Source organism: Ixodes scapularis, unplaced genomic scaffold (genome assembly GCF_016920785.2).
Source record: "Ixodes scapularis isolate PalLabHiFi unplaced genomic scaffold, ASM1692078v2 PGA_scaffold13__105_contigs__length_92229423, whole genome shotgun sequence".
In the NCBI taxonomy this organism is placed as follows: Eukaryota; Metazoa; Arthropoda; class Arachnida; order Ixodida; family Ixodidae; genus Ixodes; species Ixodes scapularis.
In genome coordinates this window covers 61,376,842-61,404,778 of record NW_024609839.1, presented here as the reverse complement: position 1 = coordinate 61,404,778, position 27,937 = coordinate 61,376,842, and the positions used below count along the sequence as shown (strand labels likewise).

Sequence of the window (27,937 nt, the reverse complement as noted above, 5' to 3'; positions counted from 1 at the left end):
AAAGGGACTTTTGGCTGCTCCGAGAGATGCTCCAAAATGACTCGGACCAATCACATCACTGCACCCTTGTTAAAACTGAAGGCACCAGCTACTGCCCGTTAAATAGGGTACATCCATCCATCTATGGCAAGCACAGCTTCCCCGCTTGGGTAATAGAACTTGTTATCAGCTGATTACAAGAAGTTTGGTGGTGTAAAATAAGTGCTACAGAAACTCACACATGCTGAGCAGCACGACAAATGTGCAGCACCCTCCGTTTTCTAGACTGCCCGTTGTTGCGTCACACCCCCGGAAAGTGCAAAGAAATTGGATTCTTAGTTTTGGCATCACCTCCATTTGCCATTTTTGCAATAGCTACTCTAAATTTATAGTTTTTAAATAGCATGTTGGAAAGAGTGGAGCCTGGGTACCCGGGAAATGTAGTTAGTTTGGATAGCTGAAAGAAAAATGAGTGTACCCCTCCAACTGTTTAGAAGAGACCATGCTACGAGACATGGCACATTCCTATCGAGAATTTCCCGAAGTGGCAACAGATGGCGTTGCAGGATCCGGCGTGTCACGTTGTCGGATGTCACGATGTAGTGGTTGGCCGTAGAAGTCCGGGCAAAAAGTAGGAGCGAATGCAAGTGTCGCTGTCGTCACGACGCTCCAGCTCTTGGCTGCTCAAGATTCCGTGGACCGCCAAGCCAGAGAGTGACTTGCAGTAGAACAGGCGTCTGCTGCATCCGCATTTGCTGCTGTGCCACTGTTAGGATCTCTGCAGGCAACAGCGGGACACTCTTAACGGTGTCATTTTGAGGAAATGGGGAGACTGCATTTGGGTACATGGTAAAGTCAGAGAAACGTTTTAGGCACCAAGGCATTACCAAGCTTCCCGCCAGCTTGAAAGCGAATTTTCGGTATAAACGTCTAGATGGCGGGTGCCTTGAGAGGGCTTCTAACCTCTGCCGTTCCCCTCTCCGAGTTAGTGAGGTTGAAAAGTCGTCTGTAACCAAGGTGGCCACAGCTCGGATATTTAAGACAGAATGGACCGCTCTTGCTGCCTTTTTGGCGTGGTTTCCACCCTGAGAAGCCTTTCTGAGGAAACGTGGGCTTAAGTGGCTCATATCTGTAACAGTTGGCTTAGACATCGTACATCATGTTCCAAGGGTACAGTCTGGCTCCCCTTTTATTTCTGTGTCGCACCTGTCTTGTGTGTTTGCTCGTTGGTGCATCTGTGTGCGGGCGATCTGTCCTAGAAACGTTGGTTAGTTGTCTCAGTCGAGCGTCCGTCGACACTTCACGAAGCAGCAGACGAGGCTGCCAGACAAGCAATGCTAGGGCAGTATACGCAAGAACGTCTCTCTCGCATTGCTGGGGCCAGTTTCATGGCCTCTTATCTCATCTAGGAGGGCACCTAGGCTCTCAGGAGCACTGTGCCAGGTTTTGCTTTCCATTTGCACGCACTGGTACCTCGCAGGCAGTGCCCCATAGGACTAACGTGGCCTTTGTTGCTCCCTTCCCTCCCTCCCCCGACTCCCTGGAGCTAGATTTCCCCAGCTATAGTTCCAGTCGCAGCAGACACGGTGAGTTTCTGCCAGCTTGCACAGTCCTCCTTCCCGTGGTGTCGCTTTCCGAGGTCTCATACCTTTGGTGACGGGTCGTGTGCATGCTGCTTGCATCCTGTGTCGGCTGACCAGATTGGCAGGCGGAGTTTAGTTGGTGTCATCAGCCTCGTCTCAACACTTGCGTGACTATGTGGACAGCGCGTGAACCATGCACAGTCTCGGCGGCGGGACGCGGGGGTGTTTGCAGGGCTTTTTGGAAACACCGTTGGGGAAATCATGCCGTTCACACTTGTTTGGCCAAAACCTTGCATGGGTCTTCGGTGGTCTGCAGCTTTTGCTTGTCACAGGAGAGTTGGACGAGGTACTAACAGAACACATAAGCCCCGGATACTCCCATTAAAGGAATTGTCTGGAAACAAAATCTGCCCAACTTTTATTTAATAGGTTTTTTTTTGTGGGGGGGGGGGGGTGGGTACAGTACATAGTTTGTTGGAACTGTTAGCCATCTCGGGCTGCACGGCTCAAAAATGGTGGCACGTCTGTGGTGTTGCGGTTTCCTTAAAAGAGGTGTGCAACGATTTTAACGTTGAAAGAATTGGCACCTTCTACTTTTGACATTGTTTATCTTGTCACAAAGGACAGAAAGCTCACTTCCTCCTTTCAAAAATGTTGCGATTCCGCCGCGTAATCGCGAGGCAAAAATTGGAATATTCCCCGACCTGCAGCCGCGAGCGGCGGCCATGAGAAGCACGTGGTATGACGTCAATGGGGGTCTTCTAGAAAGATAGCAAGTTGTGCAAATACCTGCTCGATAAAAGGTAAGTTTTCTATAAATCTTGTCGTTCCAATATAAATATAAATGCGTCAGAAACCGGGTTTCATCGACAAAACTTTAATTATACGGAGTTTTAGTGGCGCTATCTACCTAGGTCCACAAAACCGTCAGCTCTATCTGCTACCACGAACAGCCGCCAGAAGCCGGAGGGGGCCGGGGGACAGAGCTGGACGGGAGTGGCCGGACCCGGATGAGACTTTCCTCCTTTCACCATATTGTTCGCGCTGCGCCAGCACGCGGTCGTGATTGGATGAGTTCTCGTTGCTCACTGATGGTTCTAGAGAGAAAGCTTCACCGGAACCCCGCGCGACCCCCATTGACGTCACAGCACACGTGACTTGTAAGATGGTGAAGGAGTTGAGAGGCGCCGAAAACCTCAATCTTTGTCCATTTTGAAAATAAAAACTAGGACATGCAGGCAAAAGCGGTTTTTTGTTCTTTATTTCACCAACTCCCAAATTATTTAAGCAAAGCACTGAAATTGTTGCACAGCTCCTTTAAGCGTCGGATTGATGGTGTGAAAGAAAAGGGGACACATGCAAAAGAACCTAGTGTGCGCTCGAGCTGCTTATCTCCCACCATGGACACTCTTTGTTGCTAAAATTACTCTCGAGCCTGAGACGTGCCACCATCCTTGAGGACTGTTGCCTCAGATTTTCGACGGATGGTGCCAAAATGACTGAGGTTTATTACTGCCGAGCTCACCATTTGGTAAGTATTTCGGCAAAAGATGCGTCAGTATTTTGCTACCGTGAACTATATTCGAGCGTGGAACAAGCGCATTTTGTGGCTAAGGTGTTTCCCCTCCAGCCTTTGGGAGACGGTGGGTGTCCACTCACTATGCCTCACCTTCTCTTGCATGCTGTCGGCATCGCCTGGACACCCGTGTTGCCTGGACACGCCCACAGTCGTGAGTGTTGTTTTTTCCCTCTTCGCTGTCCGCTTCCTTGGCTTATTCTTTTGACACATTGGTATGCGGAGAGCAAGTTGTCTGCTTCTTGCGCGAGAGTTGTGGTGACATCAGAAAGACGCTGAGCTTTGATTGGCTCTGATTGAAGGATAGTGGGTAGACCTCAAAGCAAGCTGCCTTGAGGTCTACCCACTATCTTTCATTCAGAACCAATTGGAGCTCGGCGTTCTGACGTCACCACAACCCCTGCAAACGAAGCAGACAAACTTGCACTCCGCAAAATGCAGTGAGCATGGTCACCCGATACGTTCAATGCTCTGGATGGGATGGCTGGTAACATCCTCTATCGTTCATTGTAAGGCAATACGGAGTTTAGATTAAATCCTTATGTTGCCAAAAAAAAAAGTTAAATTCAAATTATGATCTAAAAACAAGGAGAAAATTAGCCATCTGCGTTTAACCCCTATTTGAAGCTCTTTTTATTTACGTTCCACCCATTGAAAAGCACAGTGAAATAGCCCATGCATTTGCCTGAACTCACCACACCACCGTTTCTCTACACGATAAAATCCGTCTGCTATGGTCCCCACCGAGAGCCGGAAGCGGTTGCCTGATGGACCAATGGCCGTTCCGACGAGGCTTGCTGCAAGCTGGAAACCGAAATTCGATTCTACTTTTTTTAAAGTGGAGCAGATCAAAGCGAGCGGTGACTACATACAACGCAGCCTGTTTGGAATCCTAGCGTATTGTCTAAGGACTGTCCCCAACAAGACAGCAAATGCCGTGCACAACAGAAAAAAGCGAGTGCGCTTCTCAAAAAGCTTTGTGGTGTGCACGTATGTTTTCAGTGAGGACATTAACCATGCAAACAGCAAGGCTTTCCTCTTCACCTCCTTGCTGTCGTCTTTTCGCCTTGTCTTTGGGCGGTTGGGGTCTGACAGCAACAGCTGAGGCCTTGACGACAGCCAATAGAACGTGCGGGTGACCGTCCGGACCCACGTGATAAGCATGCTCCAATCCTCTGTCTGAGGACGGAAGCAGAGGGTAGCTTTCATCCAGGTAAAAAGAATGTCTCAAAACAGACTGGAACCGGAGGGAAACCTACATTTTCGGTACAGCAAATGCTGTGAACTGCAGAAAATGTGTCCTGCTGGGACAGCTGTTCGCCGAGTCTGGAGGAACCAGGAGCAGATTTATGGGGGAGGGGGGGGGAGGGTATGCAAGGGAGCTACCCCCCCAGTCAACTTTTTTTAGTGAAAAAATTGACATATACCATCTTTTTTAGGAAGATAGGTTTAGTTTTGATGACATAGGAAATATTAGGTCAACAAAATAGATCTGGGCAATGTTTCACCCATGACACATTATCTGCCCCTCTTTCATCCATTTGGCAGATGCTTCATTGCCGCAGCAAGTGTGTGGCAAAGCACTGACCCAAGCTCTTCCCACACTTCCCAACGAGGGCCGCGCGTGTCGTCTCCTCTCTCGCAGCCGCTCTCTTCCAAGCGGGAGATGTTCTTCTGCGAGGGTCCCCCGGTGCCCGGCACGGTTCCGGCAGCTGCGCCTCCGCCGGGCTCGGCACCGAGAGAGGGTGGCACCTCGCCGTACGCCAGCAACGGGCGCCACGAGGCAGAGGGCTACGTCGGCTTCGCCAGCCTGCCAAACCAGGTGTACCGGAAGGCCGTTAAGAAAGGCTTCGAGTTCACTCTCATGGTGGTCGGTAAGGCTCAAACGTTCTCGAGGACGACTCTGTTAGGAAACCCGCTTTCGAAACGAGGAACCCTCGCGTCCGTGGGAGCCAAACCGTGGCGAGCCAGATTCGATGACAGTGGTGCCCTACGATGGTCAGTCCAAACTCGTGAGATGTCACACTTGATATGAGCTCGAACGGTCCGTCACGCGTTAACAAAACTTAAGAGACAGTAGAGGCTGTGAGAACTGAAAAAAAAAAAAAAGGAAGGATCGACTGTTTCAGGTCATATTGATTGTGATGGTACATAATCAGTTTTGAGTTCAGGGTTATAGCTTACACCACGATGTCAGCTTAGGAGTTATAGCTCAGCGCCGAAATCGGGAATCGGATCCAGTTCTCCGGTGCAGGCTCCGCAGCAGTTTCCCAACAGAGTCGGCGCGGTAACCTCGATAAGGCTGGTTTGGCGTCCCTCGTGTTGAGACGCGCGTTCCCCGGGGCCGCAGGGGAGTCCGGCAAGTCGACGCTGCTCAACTCGATGTTCCTGACGGACGTGTACTCGAACGAGTACCCGGGGCCCTCCTAGCGGGTCAAGAAGACGGTGCAGGTGGAGACGACGCGGGTGGTGCTGCGCGAGGGCAGCGTGCACCTCTGCCTGACGGTGGTGGACACGCCGGGTTTCGGGGACGCCGTGGACAACAGCCAGTGCTGGCAGCCCGTGGCGGACTACGTCGAGGCCCAGTTTGCCCGCTACCTGGACGCCGAGTCCCGGGTGCACCGCTCGGCGCTCTCCGACGGACGGGTGCACTGCTGCCTCTACTTCATCGCCCCCTCGGGTCACGGGTGAGCCCCGGGCCCTGGAACTACGACTCTTTTCACCGTGACTTTGTGAAGAGCGAATGCTTCGGCCCCCTCGAACCAGTCGTAGCGATGGAGGCGAAGCATGTGGCAAACCTTACCAAAGCGTAAACTGAAACACTGGATCTGAACTCTTGCTGCGCCCACAGTTTCCACTTTTCGTTCCCTCGTGTGTTTTCGCTGAAGCTTCTTTAAAAAAATGTGTCGCAAATTTCCCTGCAGTTATGTGACTACGTGAAACATTCTTGGGATAGTGCTAGTGGTGCTAAACCACTAGTGCTAAACCAAGTTTTTAGTGGTGAGTTAGTATCAGTTAGAGTTTTCTAGTGTTAGAGTAAGTTTGTGCTAGTCAGTAAGTGGTGTAAACACCACTTTTCGCATGCCAATTTTCCCGTGAAATCTAGCGGGAAAACTGAATTGGCGTATAGGTCACGTGGCATCAATTTTTCCACTAAATTTAGGGGGGAACCTGAATTTCTGTAAAGGACACGTGACACAAAGTCATGTGGCATAATTTTTCCTGTTAAGTTTAGCAGGGAAACTGAATTTGTGTTTAAGTCATGTGACATCAATTTTCCCACTAAATGGGGAAACTGAATTTACGTATAGGTCTTGGGACTTGAAGCCATGTGACATTATTTTCCCCGCTAAATTTAGCGGAGAAATTTGCAGTTACGCTCCTTGTCACTTCATTTCATCTGTAAACCTAGCCTATAAATGTTTCATGCAAGAAACAGCCTAGAGGGTTGTTTCAACTCGTATTGCTCGCGGTAGTATGGGAGCGAGAGCGTAACCCAAGCAGTTGGGAAAGAGGTGAAGGAGGAACTTTCCACTTGCCCAGGCCCTCTTTTATGTGTCCCAGACAATTGTTTCGTCCTCCTCAGAGATTAGCCCGTCGCTCAAAATTCGTACAAAAGCAGCTTTCCTCTCTCTTATGCGTACAACTAGTGAGATAGACTATAGTCACATGTCTGCCCCTGGCACGCTGATTGGCCAAGTGGAATCTTAGCATTCGCCGTTTGCCAAGTTACGGTGAGACGGAGTATAGGGAAATTGCAAACCTCCAAACGTTTGCTAAAATTTTACGAAATTCGTTTTGAACTGTGTTTGCCCGACTTCTGCACAAAAAGTTTTTAATACAAATTACTTTATAAGATTGCTGTCGCAAACCTCCAAACTTTTGGCAAAATTAGACAAAATTCATCTTTACCTCTGTTACTTGACCTCTACACAAATATCTCAAGTTTCGAGAACAGTCTTTTATATCGCATAGTGTTCTACATTTGAAAGAATAATTACCCATGTCTTTCCAATAAAAAACAAATATATCAACTTCTGTAATAGAGTTAGTTTCTCAAAAGCTGCACCCCTCTTGCACTCACAATGTCAGCTCTTTTTCAGTTTATGCATTGTCTGTTTGTGTTTACCACATCCTCGTTCGTGTTCCCTCAATTTCTGCTCAACAATGTTGCACGTGCGTCGATCCGTTATGTGCTACACTCCCGACGGTGGCACAGCAACAGACACGGCACTCCCATGTCTGCTGCTGCTGCAAAACGGTTGTTGCAGACGCCCGTTTTGCCGTGTGTCACACTCCAGCGCAACAGTTCACGAAGGTTCGATCAACCAGGAGTTTGGACGCCGGGAACGACTGCGCCATTTGCACTCGTCCGTCTTTTTCGCCGGCGCTACGACCAACTGCCCGGATTGTAGCATCCGACAGCCCCACACATTGACTCCCGTGGCGTAAATTGGCGGCACCTTGGGGAAAACAAAAAGATTTGACATTCGTGTTTAGACGGCGTAAGGTCGGTCTGCCTTTGAGGTATGGCGACGCTGGTCCCCGCTAGATGTGAGGAATTCAGTTAGTGCATTACTACTGCTAGCTTGGGGTCTCTAACATGACCCCAAGCTGTTACACGACAGCATGCCGTTGGAGTGTCCATCAAGATCAAAATGGGCAAGAATGTGGACCGAACCCCGGGCTCTATGGCAGGAGGTTTCGCTCAAAGTGCTCCGAGTCGCAGTGCGCTAGAAAGCTTGGCCGCCGATCCCTCTACTTTGGGCCTTCCGACGCGCAGGCGGCATAGGATACCAAACACGTCAGTCGAGGACGCGTTCGAGGGACAGCGTCCCCGGAGTCTGGGATCGGGTTCTGAGCCCCGTGGTGCTCTTTGCGCAGGCTCAAGCCCCTGGACGTGGAGTTCATGAAGCGCCTGCACGACAAGGTGAACATCATTCCCGTGGTGGCCAAGGCCGACACCATGACACCCGAGGAGTGCAGCCTCTTCAAGAGGACCGTGAGTGTCGGGCCGAAAACTTGCGCTTCGTGTCGCGTCGACAGCGAGCGAAGCACGAGCTGCGACAGCGGGTACCGCGCTTTGGTCGAGCGTACTGGGCGTGTACGCTCGCGCAGTGAATGGGTCATTCGGGGCAAGACAGTCACACCTGCGGTTTTGACTTTGCCTGCACGTACGATGCCAAAGGATGGCCTGAAAGTTAAATCAATAGCGGTATGCCAGAAGCTTTATTTGCGACTTTAGCAACACAAATTCCAAATTTGAACATAGTCAAATTTATCGTCATATTTTCAACCTAATGTGAACTTTTTTAACCTTTCAAATCTCCCGGTTTGATCGTCCAACCTCGGGTTTGAAAAGTCGGCGGCATCTACGTCCTGCGCCTCTGCTTTCGACGTGCCTGTACGCGAGACCTGGTGACCATTTTTAACGCCGAGTTTGTTTTAACAGATGAATTCTATGAGAAATCTATCATGAAGGACGGTGACATTATCACGTTATGATACACCGTGATGTCACATGACACCATGTGCAACCATGGTGTCATGTGATGCCATGACATTGTGTGACGTGACACACATACACTTGGGTTGCACGGACGTCACTTTTGACCACCATGTAAGGGTAGGAAAGGGAAGTTGTTTTTGTAAGAATTTTGAGTGAGGGGTTAGTCTTCTATAATCTTCTGGGAGGAGAATAGCGACGTCTGCGCAAATCCGGAAGTTACAAAAGAGGATCCTGATGAGAGGGGAGCTCCCTCTTCCCCTCTTCTCTGGTGGTCATCACAACGCTCTTTGAATGACGTCACGTGCAACCCATGTATAGCATGCGCCCAGCTCATTCTCGACACATTCTTTGTCAAGATGACCAAGCTTGTAAAATAAACAAGTGATTACAAGTTATTCCGGCTAATACATGGTGGCAGTTTTGGTTTTGAAGGGGTACTCCGGCGATTTTTTGAGCTTCCTCAACTAACTGTATTTTCTGACTCCCCGGCCTTTACCTTTTCCGGTATGCTATTTAGTATTGCGAAATTCATAATAGTTATTGCGAAATCGGCAAATGAAAATTATGCAAAAACCAACATTCAAATATACCCGCACTTTTCAATGCCGTGACGTCAGTGGCAGTCAGGCTTGCCAGTCGAGCGAGCAGTCTAAAAAATATAATATGGCAGTCATTTGTTTCGTGCTGGAGCGCGGGGACTGGAGCGAGCTTCCAAAGCATTCATTTGACACCATGAAACTGCTTCGAATCAGTTGGGAACAAATTCTACAGTCCAAAAAGTGAACTTCCACTGACGTCACTTTTTCGTTGTTGCCAGTAGAGACATTCAGTTTGAAAAGCACAGTGAGGACCAAAATTGCAAATTCAATAACTTGGGAAAAAAAATTATTTTGACCTAATATTTGGGATACTATTTTGGCGATGTTGTTTGGCGAGTTTAGCAAAATTTCAAGCAAATCGGGGACCATGAAGAAATCGCCGGAGTACCCCTCTAGGTGTTCCCGGCTGTGCCTGGTGTTTTAATAAGGCATTTTTTCATCTACTTTTTTATATTCAAGCTTCATTTAATGAAAACTTCTTTAGCACCCTCTCAAAACTTAATTTGGCGAGCTTTTACCATTTTTATAGGTTGAATTCCTCGAAAACTTGAATACTCTGAAAGGAAAAGTCGAACAGAATGTTTCGGTCGACTGATATTCGATTGAAATTCGAAACCGAAAACATTTGCAGATGCCTGTCAAGAACTGCTTGTCGCGCCGCTCATTGCAGATTCTTAACGAGATGACCCAGCACAAAATCCGACTCTACGAGTTTCCCGACTGCGATGACGAGGAGGAGAACAAGCGCCAGAAGCCCCTCAGGGTGAGTGTTGGCACAGACAAATCTCGGCATGCACCGTGGGCCAGTATGTGTTTGATTACTCTTCCATTCCATGTTTGGAAAGGTGTAAGGTACGGGGCGATTTGTTTTATTTTCTCAGTAAAGCAGAACCCATTTTGACAGAAGCGAAGTAAAGGTTCTTGTTCCTCGCCTCTTGGCGTCGTGCAACCTGATGCCACGTTACAGAACGTGGCATCGCAAGGAATTGCGACTCGACACCGTGATGTCACGTAACAACGTGACACGTTGCGTGGCCCAGATGTGCATAGATATTGCTAATGCATTCTACAGATGAGAAGTTTGGGTGCCAGGTCAAAGGAGTGCCCTAAACCCTGTTGTTTTATTTTTCTTGTTTGACTGTAGCTTTGTTTGTTCTACTATGGTGCGTGGAATGTATCTCTGACCGGTGTTCCCCCGCGTCCCAAAAAGTGGTCCCTCGATTTCCTCCCGACGACGTCGTAAAAGTGTCGTGTTGTTGCCAGCCGCGATCCCGGCGACGTCACAGCGGCGACGGTGGTTGTGGCCGACCCCCGTTCTGCTGCCAATCACTTTCCAGCTTGACAGCTCGCGGAAGCTTTGGCAATGAGTAGTTGGGACGCTGCGACGGTGACGACACTCTTATATGCTCTTACTTTTTTGGCGGACGGCGATGTCCGAGGCCATGACACTCCGGGCTTTTGCGATGTTGTCTGTTGCCACTTCGGGACCGCTTTCGACGCGTAGTGTGGGACGGGACGCCATAAGTGCCGGTCGGAGAGGCGTTGCAGGCACCGTGGTCGTACGGCAGTTTTGTGGTGGCCTGAGAGAGTCGGGGCACGTGGCCCTTGTGGGGCCTGTTCCCAGGAGCGGGTGCCCTTTGCGGTGGTGGGCAGCAACACGGTGGTGGAGGTGAACGGCAAGCGGGTGCGCGGCCGCAAGTACCCCTGGGGGGTTGCAGAGGGTGGGTGACCGCCGCCCGTCCCCGCTCGCCCCCGGCGCTCACCCCACCGTTTCCCTTGCAGTGGAGAACATGGAGCACTGTGACTACCTCGCCCTGCGCAACATGCTGCTCAGGTGCGTGAGGCACCCTAATAAAAGCTTCTCAAATATTTTTTTTTTATAGCAATAGTTGTTATGGGTTATTTCCCCCACTGGAAATGACGTCCCTTGTTGATGCTGTAGTATAGTAGTTGGTGATCCTCGAAAAAGATTGCTAGCCGCCTACGGGAATCACCTTGGACCCGCTGCATGTGAAGCGGAGGCGTTACCATTGAGCTACACCACAGCATTAAGAACCTGCTCCATACCTAGGGTTTTTGTAGTATCCAACGCCTAGTTTGTGTGTGGTCCGGAAAAAAAGAGATAGCCGATAACAAAATGCTCTTGTAGCAGGCACGTAGCAAGGATTTTGCTTTGGGGGGTGCCCACCCATGACAAAATGCTGTATGAGGGGGAGGGGGGAGAGGAGGCCCCAGCAAAATTACATATTTCGGGGGGGGGGGGGGGGGGGGGCCGGGCCTCCTCCTCCCGCCCCCCTGGCTACGCGTCTATCTTGTAGCACCGTCAATGCCAAGAGCTTGCGCCGGGAGACGCGCTTTCACGGGCTCTGGAACAAAGAAGAAACAAAAGTGCTCTGAACAAAATGGTCAGATGTCTATTTTGTTTTGAGCGCTCTCGTTCACGCACCTTGGGGTCCGTTGATGGCGACGCCGATGTCCGACTACTTCGCAGTGACTTGTCACAGCTATCGCTTAAACTGTACTGTGGACTAACATGGGACTAAGAAGCCTGACAAGGCACTGGTCCCGTACAGTTTACATAAATACCCGAATAAATGGACAGAAAAAATGCATTCGGCTAAACTTAACCAAACTGGAACATAGCCATCTACATCTTCTCAATCGCGTAGAAATATAGAAATAACAAGAAAAGAAACAGTACGAAGTACACAAGATGCACAAACGATTCAATATATGAATGTAAACAGATGATGCAAGACCCCTCACAACATGAAGAAGGGAAACCTCGTAAGCACAAAATCTTCATACATACCTGCCTCGAACGGCAGTTGGGAAGCCCCTCCCAGCCTAGGCATTGACGAAATAAAACGGCGCAGAAGCCCGCAGACCTTACAAACGGTAATAAACATACCAAGGAGTGTTTGGCTTATAGTTATGCACCAATGGGCAACTAATGTTACGCGCTAATGGGTGACCCTACAGTAGTCGTCCAGTGGCGCGCCTCTCTCATCAGGAAGGGAGGCCGTGTAACAGAGGTTTTGCTTGTCCTCCCCCAGGACCCACATGCAAGACCTAAAGGACATCACCAACAGCGTGCACTACGAGAACTACCGGTGCCGCAAGCTGGCCGGGGGCGCGGCAGACCCCGGCCGGTCCAACAAGTGAGTTTCCTCGGCGCCCCCTTCTCTCCCGGCTGCGCGGTGCCCTTTCCCTCGTCCGCCGCCCCCTCTTCTCAGTCGTAGGGCCGCCGCAGCCATTTAGTTTCTGCTGCCGAGAGCACCTTGCCGTCCGCTTTCAGTTGCGTAGCAATGCCCGGAGCGAGCCTCTGACCGGTGTGTTTGCCACATCCTCAAATGCCTCTTTCAATTTCCGCCCAACAAAGTCGTAAAAGTTTTGTGCCCGTCGCGTCACATGCGTGCGGCAGATGCCTCTTCTGCTGCGAGTCGCTCCGCAGCCAGACGGTCGACGGAAGCCAGAGCAGAATGAGGCGGGACGCCACTTCGGCGGCGATCCTTGCATCCTTTTTACTGGCATTCCAACAACTACCCACCGGGATCGCGACAGCCAATGGCTTGACATGCCAACTCGTGGAACGTAACTTTACTGTAGAACGTTTTTGGCTAGGTGTTTGGCATTTCGTGAAGCCCAAAAGCGAAGTCTGGATAAAAGCGTGGCCACAGGGCTCGACGTCGACCGGTTAATGGGGAGGTCGCGTGACCGGGCGGGAAGTGAGGAGGGGACGTAAGCGAGGTGGGAGAGGAGGAGTGGGTTAGAAGGTTCTGGAAGATCACCGGGTTTATCATATCAAGTGTATGCATGCCACGCGTTAAACTATCCGACGACGAGGGCTGTGAATGTAGGCGTCCTGTCGAATAGGCTAGACGTGCTGCCATGCTACAACTTACGCAGTGCTGGAACGATTCACAAACGCGATGCGATTGCCTAGAAATTTTCCGCATATTTTTTTCCCCTTGGGACCTTTTTGGGAGCACGAGCGAGACGGGACGGCAGAGGCGCCGGTCGGAGGAGGCGCGTTGCGGGCATTGTAGTTGCGGAAGGGACTGTTGTTAATTGGTGCACACTGCTTGTTTGCTAGTGGTTGCCCACAAAGGATACTGAACACTCATATGGTGTTCTGGTAAGTTTCACCTTTTGAGCTTGGAGTCTTCCCCTCTTGTGTCCCTGAGGCGTCCTTCTTCTCTGTTGTCTTCGTCTTGTCGTCTGGCGTTCTGGTTTGTTTTGCTGGGCTTGCCTGCGCCCGCATCCCAGTTGCGTTGCCTGTGACGCGTCTCTAACTGGCGTGCATACCGCGTCCTCGTTTGTGGTCCCGCTGGTGCCCGCCTCGATCCTAGCAGCGGTACGGCGGCGGAAGGGTTCGCGACGGGCGTCCGTTTTGCATGCTCAGAAAACGTTTAGCACGTGCTTCTCGTCACCGAGGTAGCGCAGAGTCTGTGGTGCGTCGCTGCCACTGTCGGCACCGAGTCGATGCACTGTTAGCGCCGCATTGTGTGTGTATGTCAAAAAAGGCAGGTTGTCGTGCGGCGAAATGCCGATACGGCGCCGATATAGTGCAATGTTGGCACTGAGTCTGTAACGCCGAGCTCAGGGAGTAAAGACTGGAGCAGAGTGCAGCAAATCCTGAGCTCCAACATCGATGGTTTTGAGAGAAAGAGCAAAAGAGCGACAAAAGAGCGGACAAAAAAAGCAGACAGAAAGTTACGCGCATTCGTTTTGCCGCGACGAGCTGGAATCGCTCGAGCGCTCGTCAACTTTATTTAGTTTCATACAATGCACGATTCCGGTGTTTTCCCGCAAAGTAAGGTAGAAAACGGGCCCATCAGGACCGCCGATATCCGCGTCTATGCGCCGCCGTTTCCAAGCGACCCCAATGCATATGACCCCTCCCTCTAGGTTATTATATTAACTCTGTGGCTGAGTTAGCTTAGTTGTCCATGTTTGACCGAGCCTGTGACACGCCAGTTGAAGACGCGTTCTCGGCACCGTAGCGGCTTGTCAATCGCAGCTTGTGCCGTGCTCTGCGGAGACTAGCATGGTGTGCATGACTGCCTGGGGGGTATGGGCGGCCGGCGGAAGTGCAGGCTTTGGCATGCTGGCGTCTTTCCCGAATTGTTTTTGCAGTCGGATGGCACCGGGGGTGCCTAGGGCCATTGAATAAGCTACACTTCAGACTCACCCAACTTTGGCCGTCTTCGGGCTCAAAATTGGTGTTTTCAATTGTCCGAAAGTTGGTCCAAAATGGCAGGAGAAGCGCCTTTTCGATTTCTAGGAATATCCGAAATGCCGTCTCGGCATTTCGGCAGTCCGAGACTGATTAAGATGATATCTCCTGAGCTTCGTGACTAATCATAGCTCGTTTAGTGGCTCTAGGGACTCCCAGTAGTAGCCTCTGATTCCTTGGTCGTGAAAACTCCGCACCTTGATAAAAACTGGTTTAGGCGATACAATAGTACCTCATTGAACTCCCATAGGTATTTGTGTATCGTTTTCCCGTTCGTTGCGTGTATCGATTCCCCATTCGTTGCATTTGCCTTGCTGGTTGTTACTTTCGAAAACCACCATCCAACGCAACGTTCGTGGCTGCACTTCTTTTTTTTCCCCTTTGCCCTTTTTTGTTTTTGCTTCCGCGGCGGGCTTTTTGTGACTTTCTTGCCCGGGCAGGTATGACCTTGAACAAGGTTGGCTCGGAAGGAATTGAGGCTTTTGCAATGGCCCGTTAGTCTTTCGGTCTCCTTCTCTGGCTCGGGCCGTGCCTGGTAACTTGGCTTCCTCGGTTTTCTGCTGGGTTCAATTTGTGGGGAGTGTGGAGTTCGTAATTGTGCACCGTGGGTTCGTCGTCGTTTGTGTCGGCGCGCTCATTGAGATCGGCGTACTAGAGTTGCCTACAAGGCTAGAACGGTAGGGAGATTCCTTGGTTACCCCGCGTCTACGCCAAGCTTCCTACCTTGATGACGCTTTGGCTTCCCGTGAACTTCGAGCGTGCGCTCACAGCCAAAGCGGGGCTGTAGGCAACAAGCACACGCCGGAGCCAGTGCATTCGGAAGAGGCGCCCTAGCCGTTCTCGTCTTGGCAGTCACTAGGAGGATCATCTGGGTTAGCTCGACGGACTCGGAAGTGTCGCTCACTCTTGTAGATCAACCTTCTTCCGTTATGATTGTAGATCGACACCCAATTTTAAATAGCAGCTCTGTAAAAAAGAAGAAACGATTTGTCAAAAGATTAACCTAGTCTGAAATTAGTCAAATGAAAGAATTTTTGAAGATGCTGTACGTTTCCCCACGCACAAACTCCAGAGATGTTTGGAACTCACCCCAGCAATACTTCCGTATTGTTTGGCAATGCTTGCAGTGCTAAAAATTTATGAGATGTCACATGTTTTAAAATGCGAGCGGTGTATTTGGCTGCAATATGACGTAAGTGGAATTGGCGCAATCGAAACCGAAGCTTAGTGACCAACCGATATCCAAGATGCATTGTGCGATACCTCGCTGCTAGGGCTGCTTCGATTCTGGAAGAAGTCTATTATTTTGTGTTTCGGTTGGCTTTGTATTTGTATTTTATTTGTTTTTTAGGCGCTTGATCTCTGTTATATGAACGTCATTTAGGTGCTCTTGACCCATTTACCTCGGGTATTCCCTCGGATCCTCAGGAAAGGAATGCGATTCTAATTTTATGCAGTGTTAAAGATCGGGGACTAGGGCAGGAAAATGGAATTCTAAAGTGGTAGGAAGTAGCAAAGGGTGGGTAGAGAACATCTCAAACTCCGCCACCATATTTATTCAGTCGCTTTTCTTATATACCCGCAAACAGCTGCCTGTGTATGCCAGTGTTGCGCATGCTGCAATGTCCAGGCGCAGGGGAAAGTTGTCGCATTTGAAGCGGGCCTTAGACGGCTCGTGGCGTCCTTCCTGGCTCATCGTCGGATGAGGCGGGCCTTAGCCTCCTTGGCGTGTTAGGGGAGGGATGTGGGTGAGCCAGCCTGCTGCAAGGCCCCCCCGTGCGTGCTTGCGGGTGTGTCCCGGCAGGAACCCCCTGGCCCAGATGGAGGAGGAGAAGAAGGAGCACGAGGCCAAGATGCAGCGCATGGAGAAGGAGATGGAGCAGGTCTTCGAGATGAAGGTGCGCGAGAAGATGCACAAGCTCAAGGAGTCCGAGGCCGACGTGAGTTGCCCCTGCCGGCTCGTTTCTTTATCTATTGATTTGCGTTCCCTTAAAGGGATGCTGAACCGATATCTCAAATCTCATTATTATTGCCTGAGCGGGCTTCACGGGATGGTACTGTACCTAAAAACGATATTCAATCAGACGGATGGGGCCCGAATTATTATATTTCTTTGAATTAAGAGCGAATCCTCGGCCGGAAGCTGCCGGCGAGAGCGAGTCCTTCTGAGAGCAGGCGGAACTGACGTGTGCATTCTCGGAGCCCCCAGCGCCCCTGGTGCCTCTGCGCATTCTCCTCGTTCGTTGGGGCTTGCCTTAATTCTTCGCTCGGCGGCTGTTCTCAAAGTGGCTGGTACTAACTACAGTACTAACAATAACAAACGCCACCCGGCTTAACGCCTGGCTTGGCTCCGTCTGTCTTTTGAGGCGAATGAGAATGCGCATGTCACGGAGCGAGCTTTCCACGACGCTCACCAGGGGTCGCGTAAAATTGTATTTTTCGTGTTTATTCAATTTTATACGCATTCTCGCTCAAAACAACGTCATTTAGAAGTAAAGGACATGCTATGTATGCCATTGCGACCAAGAATTTCCACCCAAAATTTCGGTTCAGCATCCCTTTAAAGGGGCACGAAACCACTTTCTGCGATAGTTCATTTATGGTCATAACTCAATCTACAGGCTCTAAGCATCCTAAAAAACAAAACTTTACGTTCATGCAGGGCCGATTTCTCTACTAAAATTGTTATCAAATATCCATTACCTCAGAACTATAGCTGACACCAGATGGCGCCACCGGACGAGGAGAAGGGCTTCTCCTCTGGTTCTCGTGGTGTCGGCAATAGTTCCGAGGTAATCAATCCTTGATACCGATTTTGATAGAGAAATCGGCCACGGACGAATGTAATGTTGTTTTTTTTTCTTTTTAGAATGAGTAATGACCACAAATAGGCTACATGTTGTACGCTCCGTCTCACTCTTCAATTTGACTGCAGCTAACAGTACCATTCGGTGGAGCCATTCAAGCAGCGCCAAAGGTGCATTGTCACGGCACTTGTGGTCCGCGACTGTGGTACAGTGTAGACCGCATATAACGTATGTCGCGGGAGTCGCGAAAATCCGCACTATAAGTGGTACTGCGCTATAACCAAAACATCAATTTTTCAGGCCAAAATACACACCATGAGACAACTTACCTTCGTAAAACAATTTATTTTATGTTACATGAAAAATAAAGCTTAGTTTGAGGAAAGTCTTTATTTCACCAGACTAGTACACTTCTCTCTCAAGTGTGTCACATTTTGAAAAAAATAGGCGACTTTTGCCTGGCACAGCCTTTTCACGGCGTCACGGGTTGCGGACGGACGTTGCGAGCGTTCAGGATTGCTAACCCTAATCACTTTTCTCCGGCGATGAAAACGCGCGAAAATTCGTATCCTTTATATGGTACACGCCAGTGATACCTTCAACTTTAGCACAGGCATGAAATGCTCCAAACAAGAAATCCGGGCGATGTTCGAAAACACAAATGCTTAGAAAGCACCACCGTAGTCAAAGTAAACAAACACGACGACACGGGCGTTTCTGCCGTCTTGAGAGTGCCGCCACGACATCGCCGCATGAGTAGGTGGATCTTCCCTTCTAGTACGTGCTGGGTTATCATAGCGACACACAACGAAAATTCACAGTCAAGGATAGCGCTTTTACGCGGAACGATGAGCTTCCACCATGCCGTCTACGTCGACGATCAGAAACAACGCCATGTTTGCGGATAGAAGAAGCCGGCCTGCGACCGGCATGCAACGCGTGCGAACACTTTTCCTCGACCTGCGATTGGTCTGTCGTTGGGTTGTTTCCAGCTATAGAGTTGGTCGTGGTTTCCAGCACGTTTCGAGCGCAGCGGGAACGACATGTGCATGTGTCCCTCCGCCGTTATGGCAACTGAAGCCTCTCTCTTCGCTTCTCCCCGCTTCTTCGAGCAACCTCCTTGCCCCGCGAGGGCCGCTTGCGGCTAGCGCCGTTACCTAGTCGGCGCGCTCGGCGGGCTGTTCCAGAAACTGCACTATAACCGGTATTTCCCTTTGCGCGCCTGCATTTTAAGCGGTATGTAATTACATGGAGTTCTATGGGAGGCGAACCGGTGGTTTAAAAAAGCCGCGTTATACCCGGTCCTGCACTATAAGCGGCTACGTCGTAAGTGGTCTATACTGTCTTGCTGGCCAAACCAAATGCGCACAAAAAAACCGCAAGATCGCGGCACATCCATCGTGCATCTGGGCTTGATCGCTGATAGCAAATGCATTTTTGGCGCTACTTGATTCTCGCCGTCAAATTGTTGTTTCAGCTGTGGGGTATAGTTGTGGTTTGCCACTAATGGGTAAAATTTTATGTGATGCCATTGAAGGCATTTGAAAAGAAAACTCTCATTAGTGATATTTCACCTAGGAATCTAAGGATTGTGGTCAACGACTTTTAAATTGCACCTCTCGCAGATTATCATGAGTCCGGCCAGAACTAGCGGCACTGAATAAGCTGCGCTGTGAATCAACCGCTCTTCAGCCTCCTTGGGGCTGTTTGGTCATAACACTGGTACTGCACTGGCTAAATTTCTCATCTACAGTGGGGTAAACCCGACGCCCACTGGGCACAACGCAATTTTTACGTTATATGGGAGATGTTACTCCTAGCGTTCGCCCTGCTAAAGCTTGTCCGGCAATTCCTAACTCGCAACGGACGAGACTGCCGTTGACCGGCCCGCGTTCTCATTCTTTGGGGCGGTGCGGTTGCAGCTGCAACGGAGGCACGAGCAGATGAAGAAGAGCCTGGAGCAGCAGAAGCTGGAGCTGGAGGAGAAGCGGAGGAACTTCGAGAAGGAGAAGGCAGCCTTCGACCTGGCCCACCGCGACATGGACGACGTCTTCCGCAAGATGGCCGTCGACAGCAACTCAAAAGAGTGAGTGTGCCGAGGGGGGGATGGCGCCTGGAACGCGTCTCCAACAGGCGCGTTTACCGCGTCCTCGGAGGTGGTCTCTCAATTTCAGCCGCTATCTTGGTGGTGACACGGCAGTGCAGGTCGATGCGGCAGGCACCTGTTCTGGTGCAAGAGTCTCTGCAGCTTAACAGTGCCATATTTTCCAGACTATGCGAACCGCAAGTTCGTCTGCTTCTTGCATAGGAGTTGCAAGAATGTCGGAATGCCAAGCTCTTGTTGTCTGATTGAAAACAAATTAAAGACGTTTGCAAATCTCTGTAATCCGAAACTAGAGTGCAGCTCTTGAGTAGGAGGAGGGGAGGGTATGCACCTCCTCCTCCATACCCTTCCCTTCTCTCCTCCTCGTCCTCCTCCCCTCCTGCTCCTTCTGTCGCTGAATTTGTAATGGGTGACGCGACATGCAGTCGTGACGTCATTTTCCCCGCTAAATGTAGCGGGGAAACCGAATTAGTGTTGAGGTCACGTGACATCAATTTCCCCACTAAATTTAGCGGGGAAAGTTAACCCGCTAAGTTTAGCAGAAGAATTATACGGGGAAACGTCCCATGATGCAACGCACGTGGTTACGCTGACGCCGCTCAACCCGGAAATGGGCACTTAAGAGCTGCGCTCTAAAAAGTAGTGGGTTGACCTCGAGGCATCTGGCATTGAGACCTACCCACTATCCTTTCAGTCAAAGCCAGTCATAGCTTGGCGTCGTTCTGACGTCAATGCAACTCTTGCGCAAGAGTTAAACAACTTGATGCATGGTCTGCAAAAGCAAATATCAGATGGAAAAGGAAAAGAAAAAGTTTTTTCTTCGTTAGGTTACACAAAAAATTTTCATGCAACACATCTTGACATATGTCTTCTTTATTAGCTCACAAAGGGGCCTGTTTCAACATAAATAATTAATAAGATACTTTCTCATTCACAAAATTCATTGTGTCTCGACATAGGAGCGATCTACAAAATGGCAAATCCTAGTGATCGCTCTTTCTCATGTGGGTTGAAACATGGTGGCACCAGTGTGCGAAGAGCCCCCAACGACTTCCGGTTCTGGACTAGACGGCGGGGTTCACAGTATTTGCGCAGTCAAATATACACGCTATCTTCTGGGGATGGCCACTTATAGCACTGTCAGACTTAATTCACTCTCGTGATAAAAGAATGATGAGTAAAAAAATGGGAACCGGAAGTGTGCCGAGGCTACCCAATAGACCTTGCCACATAGTTTGTTGCCAAACAAAAAAGGGCGAACAGTCTGCTGCGGAAAATTTTAACTTTTAAATATGTGTAGGCTATTTCACTTGGGTGAAAGGAGAGGGAAAGGGAACCACGACGTTTGGGCTGTTCCCGCGGTACAGCCCCCTGTAATCGCCCAAACGTTGAGAACGGCCCAATCTTTTCATCTGCCATGAGGGTTGGATGCATACCCTTTCCCTCTTTGCAGAATCCATTGAAATGCCCATGTGTGTGTGGATGGCATTTCAGTCAAACAAAATGGCCCCATCCAGAGCCCATAGTGGAATGGTCTATATTACGACAAATATGCTAGACACATGCTTAAAGAGAGAGGAGTTGGGATGCCACGACGGGGGCTCCTTGCGGGGCCTTTGGCAAGTGACCGCCAGGATCGCAACATCCAACAGTGTGACAAGCCAGCTCCTGCGACGTCATTTGTTGCCACTTCAGGACCACTTTCGATGCACGGGCAGTACGAGATGCTAAACACACCAGTTGGAGACGCATCCCAGGCACTAAAGACAGCAGGCCGCTTGGGGGGGGGACGCAGCATCCGCGGGGGGACGGCGGACGTTTGCATTTTGCACCCTCGGTCGTGCCTGTGCCCTGGGGGGAGGGGAGACAGCGTCAGACAGCGTCAGCTACAGCGGGGCTCTTCTTGTTTCAGATTGCGAAGGTCTGTGTCCGAAGACCACTTGGGTAGACGCAAATGCACGCAGTACGCCGAGCCGCTCAAAAAAAACTGCAAGCAGATGTAGGGGCTCATGGACAACGCCCTTCGCCGTCCGTCAAGTCCAAAGGCTGCGTCGGAGCGTCCCCTCTCGGCGTGTTCTGGCCCGCTCTTCCGTTTCTTTTTGGTTTTTGTTTTGCCTTCGTTTGCTGCTTCTCGTTTTTTTTCCCCCTTCTTCGAGCACCTTTCTGTTATCTTCCTTTTTTTTTTTGAGGAAGCTTTTGTTATAGGTTCGGCATGTTGCTTGGCCGCCTTCTTACTTGTTGTTGTTTATATAAATATCTCGGTATTCATTTAACATCTGACCTTTCATGGACGTCTCACATCAGCAATATAGTAGCTAGCGCAAACCGTACCCTCGGTTTTTTGCGCCGAAACCTGAAACCCGCAACAGCAGAGATAAAACAATTAGCATACTCAACTTTGGTTCGGTCTAAGCTTGAATTCGCTTCTTCTGTGTGGTGCCCTTGGCAATCTTACCTATCTAACAAACTTGAATCCATCCAAAACAGGGCTCTTCGTTTTATTTTTTCTGATTACTCACCATTCACGAGCATATCTGGATTGCGCGAAGCAGCTAACCTTCACACGCTTTCATTGAGGCGCCGAGTGTCCCGTCTCTCTCTCCTTCACCGAATCTTTCACTATAACATGCCTCTTCGTGAATCTCTGCTTTTACCCCCGTGGCAGATTTTCCCCCGCTTTGACCACTCCTGCAAGTTGCGGCCCATTTTTTCGTCAACTACTTCATACAGTAATTCAACTTTACCTTTGGCAATAAACGATTGGAACATACTACCAAATGACATTGTTACCATAACTGACACACATAAATTTGCCACCTCTGTAACCACTTTCATCTCTTCATTATCCGACTAGTTCTCTCTTCTATTGTGTTAAAATTGCGTGCGGAAGTGTTCGATTAAGAAAAATAATAACAAATGTACCACTCCCTTGTGTAATGCCCGTAAGGGCCTTCAAGGATAATAAATGACGATGATGATGATGACCTTTTGGTATGCAGAAAATGCATGTACATACAAGCCTTCTCAAAGTTATTTTGTTTTAACTGCACAGCTGAAGCTGAAGTGTTGAAATCTGCTCTAGTCACCTCTCTTTGTTGCCCCTTATATTCCAAAGCTTTTTTATGTATCGAACAAAAAAGCCAAACCCAGCAAAATATATATATATATTTTGTTTTACAAACCTGGTGTGCACAGACAGTCATGTGCTACCTTGCAAAGGGCATTCTACGTCGGAAGCCTGGGGATTCAACGGGCAAGTGCTTGGATGGGGGCTGAATGTGTTCAAACAGGTTTAATGGTGGCGCTTGCTCTGCCACCAAGCTGGAACCATGCAACTAGACACTAAAGAACGGGGCGTTAGTTTGGTGCAGAGTGGGCAGTGGAAGTCGGTTGATAGCTAGTGAGTTACTGGAGGAGAATTGTTTCGTTAACTGAGCTTTGATCATTGATAATCGGCCGATTATTGTTGTTTCATGGCCCAACTTGTTTGCCTCTTTGCAACATTGTCACACGCTTTGCATCCGTTGCTGGAGCTTTCCGAGGCCTCGCTGCTTGTGTCTCGCGAGTGCCCTGTCATGTGCGATGGTATGCAGCATGTTGTGATGTTTACCAAGTGAATTGTGTCTGGCATCCTGACCTTGCCAGCTCTCCTGACCTTTTTCTCTCAAGCTTTGAAGCACCTCTAAGTGTGACCTCTGAGATGCGACTGCAGTGGAAATAGACAACTTTGGTGCAGGCACGTCTCTTCCAGCATGGTTGTCCCGCTGTAATTAGCGACGAGTGCAGTTTTGTCGTAATCTAGTTGATTGGGTGAACCCTCCACTTGGATGCGCTGGTTTTTGAGGCGGTCTTTTAGCGGGCCGGGAAACAAGAAACCTTCCCGTCCCTTTGAGAAACCTTCTCGGAGAGACGGGGAATCTTCTTGGTTCAAAGGGGAGAAAAACCCTGTTTTTTCGTGCTGGGGGCCTGTGCATGTTTTGAAGCCATTGAAATCCAAGGTGTGTGTTCGCCGAGGCCCATCTGTTTCTGGAAGCCCTTGCGTGGTTGAAAGGAGCAGCTTGTCTGCCACGGAGCAGCCTACTGGCCCGGAGAGGCACCCCCCTAAACACAGCCCAACTATTTTTGCAGACAACTGGACGGGAAGGAAAAGCGTAAGGAAAAGAAGAAAGGGCTCTTTTAGAGGGTTGAGGTCTCGCCAAGCATTGCTGCTGCCGCGCCCGCAGCAAGAGGACCCGTGGTCGGGTGAACCGACGTCTCCCTCTTCGCCTCTGCTCTTCCCATGCGGGTGTGCTGACGAGCGGCGGCTCCGATAGACCGGCCGGGTTGAGAGCGTATCTCCAGGAAGGGGAACAAGTGGAGGGTTTGCTCGCGTGCAAGCCGGACAAAGCGCTCAAAGGACCCTCGTTTATTCGGTGCAGGATGTGTTCGTTAACTGTGTAGTGCTTTTCAAAAATGCCATCTCGTGTAATTGTGCCAGTAATGTGTCGTTTTTATGCCGGTTGCCTCGACTCTCCGACGATCGAGGTGGGATTTTCTAAAGTCCGTCGTTTGCCACGGCCGAGGAATCTGAAAGTTCAAGGCTCGCTCACACATACACCTGAGCGCTACTTCAGCGCTAAAAGTGGGCACTGGAAACAGCACTGACCCTGCTTATGTGGCACTGACTTTTTACGTTATATATGATAGAGCGCCGCACTAGTGTGGACCGGCCTTAAGGCTGGTTCACACACGTATCTCGGGGCTGCATCAGCGCTGCATTCTGTGTGTATGCAAGAGAAGGCAGCATGACACGCGTCTGAGCGCCGATACAGAGCTAACATAGTGCAAAGTTTGCACTTTTGCTAGTGTGCCGAATTAGTGCTATGGTGCATCTGTGAACAGGCCTTTACTGCAACGGTCACAGTGTGGTCACAAACAAACCGAAGAACTTCTTTCAGCTCTGTATTGGGACTTGACTGGTGCCATAGCTATCTCAGTCTGACCTACCTGCGCTTCACATTGCAATCAGTACGCCCGTCAGACAACATTCCTACGAGCACACGTAGCAGGGCTCTGCTGAGGTGCTTTTTTTTTTCACTGTGTGAATGGTGTTTAGGAGCAATTTAAATGCGCCGAGAAGAGTCGTGTTTGTGCAGCGGCGCCATTGAAACCTCGATGCAAAGATATAAGGCGGATAATTTCTCTCGCACGGCCAAAGAATACCGCTTGTGTTTTGCTGTTTCTTGTGTCTTTCAGTTTATATTTATGTATAGGTATGCATTTTTGGCTATTTATTTGTGCTGGCTCAGCCCACCGCTCAAGTAGATGCCATTGGAAAAAAAAAGAAATTGTTTTCATTCCTTCGTATAAATTTTGTTCAGTGTTTTTTTGTACAAAGGTAGTATGAATAAACATTTTAAGCTATGGAAGTGTGAAAAGCTTGTTATTTATTGGCTCAAGCTGCTCCGTAGGAGCCGTGATGGCTCTTTTGCAGGTCTTGGCGCAACGCAGCTGGAGCTCTATACTCGGCGTCGGCTATTTTGTAGTGCAGTGTCGAGGCTAGCATGTCTTCCACAGTGCTGTAGCCTCACGCTGCTGCAAGAGCACGTAGCTTCGTCTTGCATCTCATTCGCTCGAGCAAGTAGCTTTGACAGCGGTTGAGCACTACGGGAACTAAGCTATACTTGGCAATGTAGTAGTTGACGCAAAATGTGGAGCCATTGGGCACAAACATTGCAAAGGTGTTAGGGATGTGTGGGCAGTAAGGAAGAATGCTGTCACAGCTCAATGAAGACACATTCTGTAGGGAACTGCAAACTCCTTGAATGGATGAAAGACCAAATGCTATCTTGACAAGTCCTGCCGTTTTGCCATGGGATTCAGCGGGCCTGCTAATTGGTTCATTGGACAAAGAGTGCTACATATCTGCTCTGCTTCGCTGCAGACTATATTGAAATGCAATTATGTTTTTTTTTAGGGACGAAGCTCCTTAGGGACTAGCCTTGTCCGTCCGGCGTCCGTGCTCACATCGATCTTGCTGGTGCTCGTGATCGTGATCGCGCTCGTGATCTCACGTGCTCGTGTAGGGCAAAAAAAAAATGATGAAAAAGAAATGTTTGCGCAGTCGACAGGATTCGAACCTGTGCGGTGAGACCCCATTGGATTTCTAGTCAATAGCTTTAACCACTCGGCCATGACTGCGGGACGAGTACGGGGCTTTGAGATGTGGTAGTAACTCAAGAGCTGGGGGTGTCATGGATGAAACGTTGCATGTAGCCGCTCAACGTCTATACAGGAGAGGGCGCTGCGGTCAAATGCGTATATAATCGCGTTAAACTTTGCATGCATTGGCTCAACGTTTATAGACGAGAGAGTGCTGCGGTCAAATGCTCAAATGCGTATATAACCACGTTCCATACCACACATTCTCTTTCTGACATGGATGAAAACGAACGAAAGGCTCAGCATGCGGCGGCTCAGCGTCTACGCAGACAAGCACCACCAGAGCTTCGCCCCAATCAACACCATTCACCATGTGGAGATGCGGTCATTTTTTTTAGAAAGCTATATTTTGTCTAAGGTGAGAGGAACCCTTGGCGGATAACTAAGCATCAAACGTCTGCACGTTTTCATTGAGGAAAGATGTTTTTTCTTACTTTACCTGCTAGTGTCGGCTGCAACATAAGAAAGACAGTACGAGGGGGGAAACTGAACACACGACGAAAACCGTTGTAGAAAGGTGGTCGCTCCTCTCCACTTCAGCTTCCCTGGTTTCCGCCCTTTTCCCCCTTGCACCGTCTTTCTTATGTTGTATCTGTAGCCGTAGCGATAGCTTACGCCTTGCCCAGACTTGTACCCATTACTTGGAAAAGGTAATTAATTATAATCAATTATTTGGCTAAAATATTAGATTACGGTTACAAATTACTGACTGCAAATAATTACTTCACTGTGTTCAATTGCTTCAAGAAAGACATGCAAAAACGTGATTTGCACTTAGTATCCTTGTATGTGCCAATCAAATAACATTTGCTATTTGTAAGTAGCAACTAGTAATTTGTTTTCCCCACAGCTGAAGTGAACCAATAGGGGCGTGACAGTATGATCTATCCACAACATTTGTTCTTCGATTTCCGCCACGGCGGTACTTGTCCCTAAACGCGAACCCAAATATTCGGTGATAAATTGATTGTTACTGAGCGCAGTCTATGTGACTCATGCTCGTATCGAATTCAAGATTTGATTTTGTTTTACGTGCGGGGACACTGCGGATCATAGAATGAGATTATGTGATCGGCGAATCGGCTCGCCTGTCTATGAGCCTTTTGCGCGTTCAGGTTCGTTCACACAGTTGCGACTTTTTAGAGCTGATCGCCTTAGACTCTCTTACGATGGAGTAGAGTTCCTGTATATAGCTACCTACGGTAGCAGAGTTGTGCATTCAGCCTCGGCGGGTGGCCGTAGCGCCGGCTTTCCTGCACGCCCTGGATGCTTTGCTCCTCACGCGACTAAATTTGGCGAATAGCGGCGCCGCGCGCGCCGCCGCCGCGCATGGAAAACAAGAGAGGAGGAGAAGGAGGCGAAAGCAGGGGAACATATGCCGCGAGCAACGTCGGCGGAGCGACCGTGGCTTTCTTGCACGGCGCCGGATGCTTTGCTCCTCACGTGATGGATCTCGGCGAATAGCGGCGTGGCGGCGTTGGGAAAACAAATGCGCAACTCTGTTCCCCCTTCGGGGGAGCATATCGAGGAAATCTACGACGGAGCAGAGCCGTATATCGGGAGAGTTTGGCCAGTGAGTGTGGCGAACAAGGCGCCGGAGAAAAGTAAATGAAAGGGAGGAGAGCGCCGAAGGAGCGAGAGAATTGAGCAGAGAGGAGACGACCGCCATTTTTTCGCAACGCTGTCGGAGAAGAACACTGCTGAGGCTACGCGTCGTGTGCTACGGGCCGACTTCTTTTTCGCCTGAATAAAAGTTTGTGGCCATACGCCGAAAAATCTTCATTTATTGGCTTTTTAACCCACGGAGGAAAAACATTATGTCATTTTCTTGCCAGAGCGAGCGATATAAAAGGAAATACCTCTGCGCCGCGTGCTGATTGGCTCACTTGGGAAGAGAGCGTTACGGCGGCGAGATCATAGACTAACCAAACTTTCCCCATATACGGCTCTGCGATGGGGAACACGCTGGCGCCATCTATGCGGTGACCCTGGAAGTGCATTTTACGAGAGCGGAGGTGTGGCGGTATTTGCGAGGCCAAATGTATGTTCTACTGATGAGAAATGTTTGTTTATAACATTGACAAATTTTTCAAGCCAAAAAAGAATGAATGATGCGCGAAAGAAATTTAAAATGTGCGGCACCGCTCACTGTTCCACCGCTACCCGATAGGTAGTGCCAGTGTGTCCTCTCGTAAGAGAGAGAGAGAGAGTCGGAAAAGGAAAAACGGAGGTTAACCTAGGTTAAAGTCCTGGCTGGCTACTCTGTATTGGAGAGGGGGTAATGGGGAATTAAAAGAGGAAGGAAAGTATAGGAGGACATAAAACAATAAACACGTCTAA

The 27,937-nt window shown here is 49.6% G+C and overlaps 1 protein-coding gene across 1 annotated transcript; it reads left to right on the top strand.

Moving 5' to 3' along the window:
* Positions 1–1,486: 1,486 nt before the first annotated feature.
* On the top strand, positions 1,487–24,804 carry LOC115320387 (septin-7). The gene is given in 12 exon segments (XM_040211690.3): positions 1,487–1,565; positions 3,291–3,292; positions 4,784–5,012; positions 5,489–5,825; positions 8,023–8,140; positions 9,917–10,009; positions 10,871–10,967; positions 11,029–11,080; positions 12,303–12,407; positions 16,290–16,425; positions 19,215–19,378; positions 23,525–24,804. Coding segments are annotated over 10 exon segments (1,362 nt in total). The 5' UTR covers positions 1,487–1,565; positions 3,291–3,292; positions 4,784–4,804; the 3' UTR covers positions 23,577–24,804.
* Positions 24,805–27,937: the final 3,133 nt, after the last annotated feature.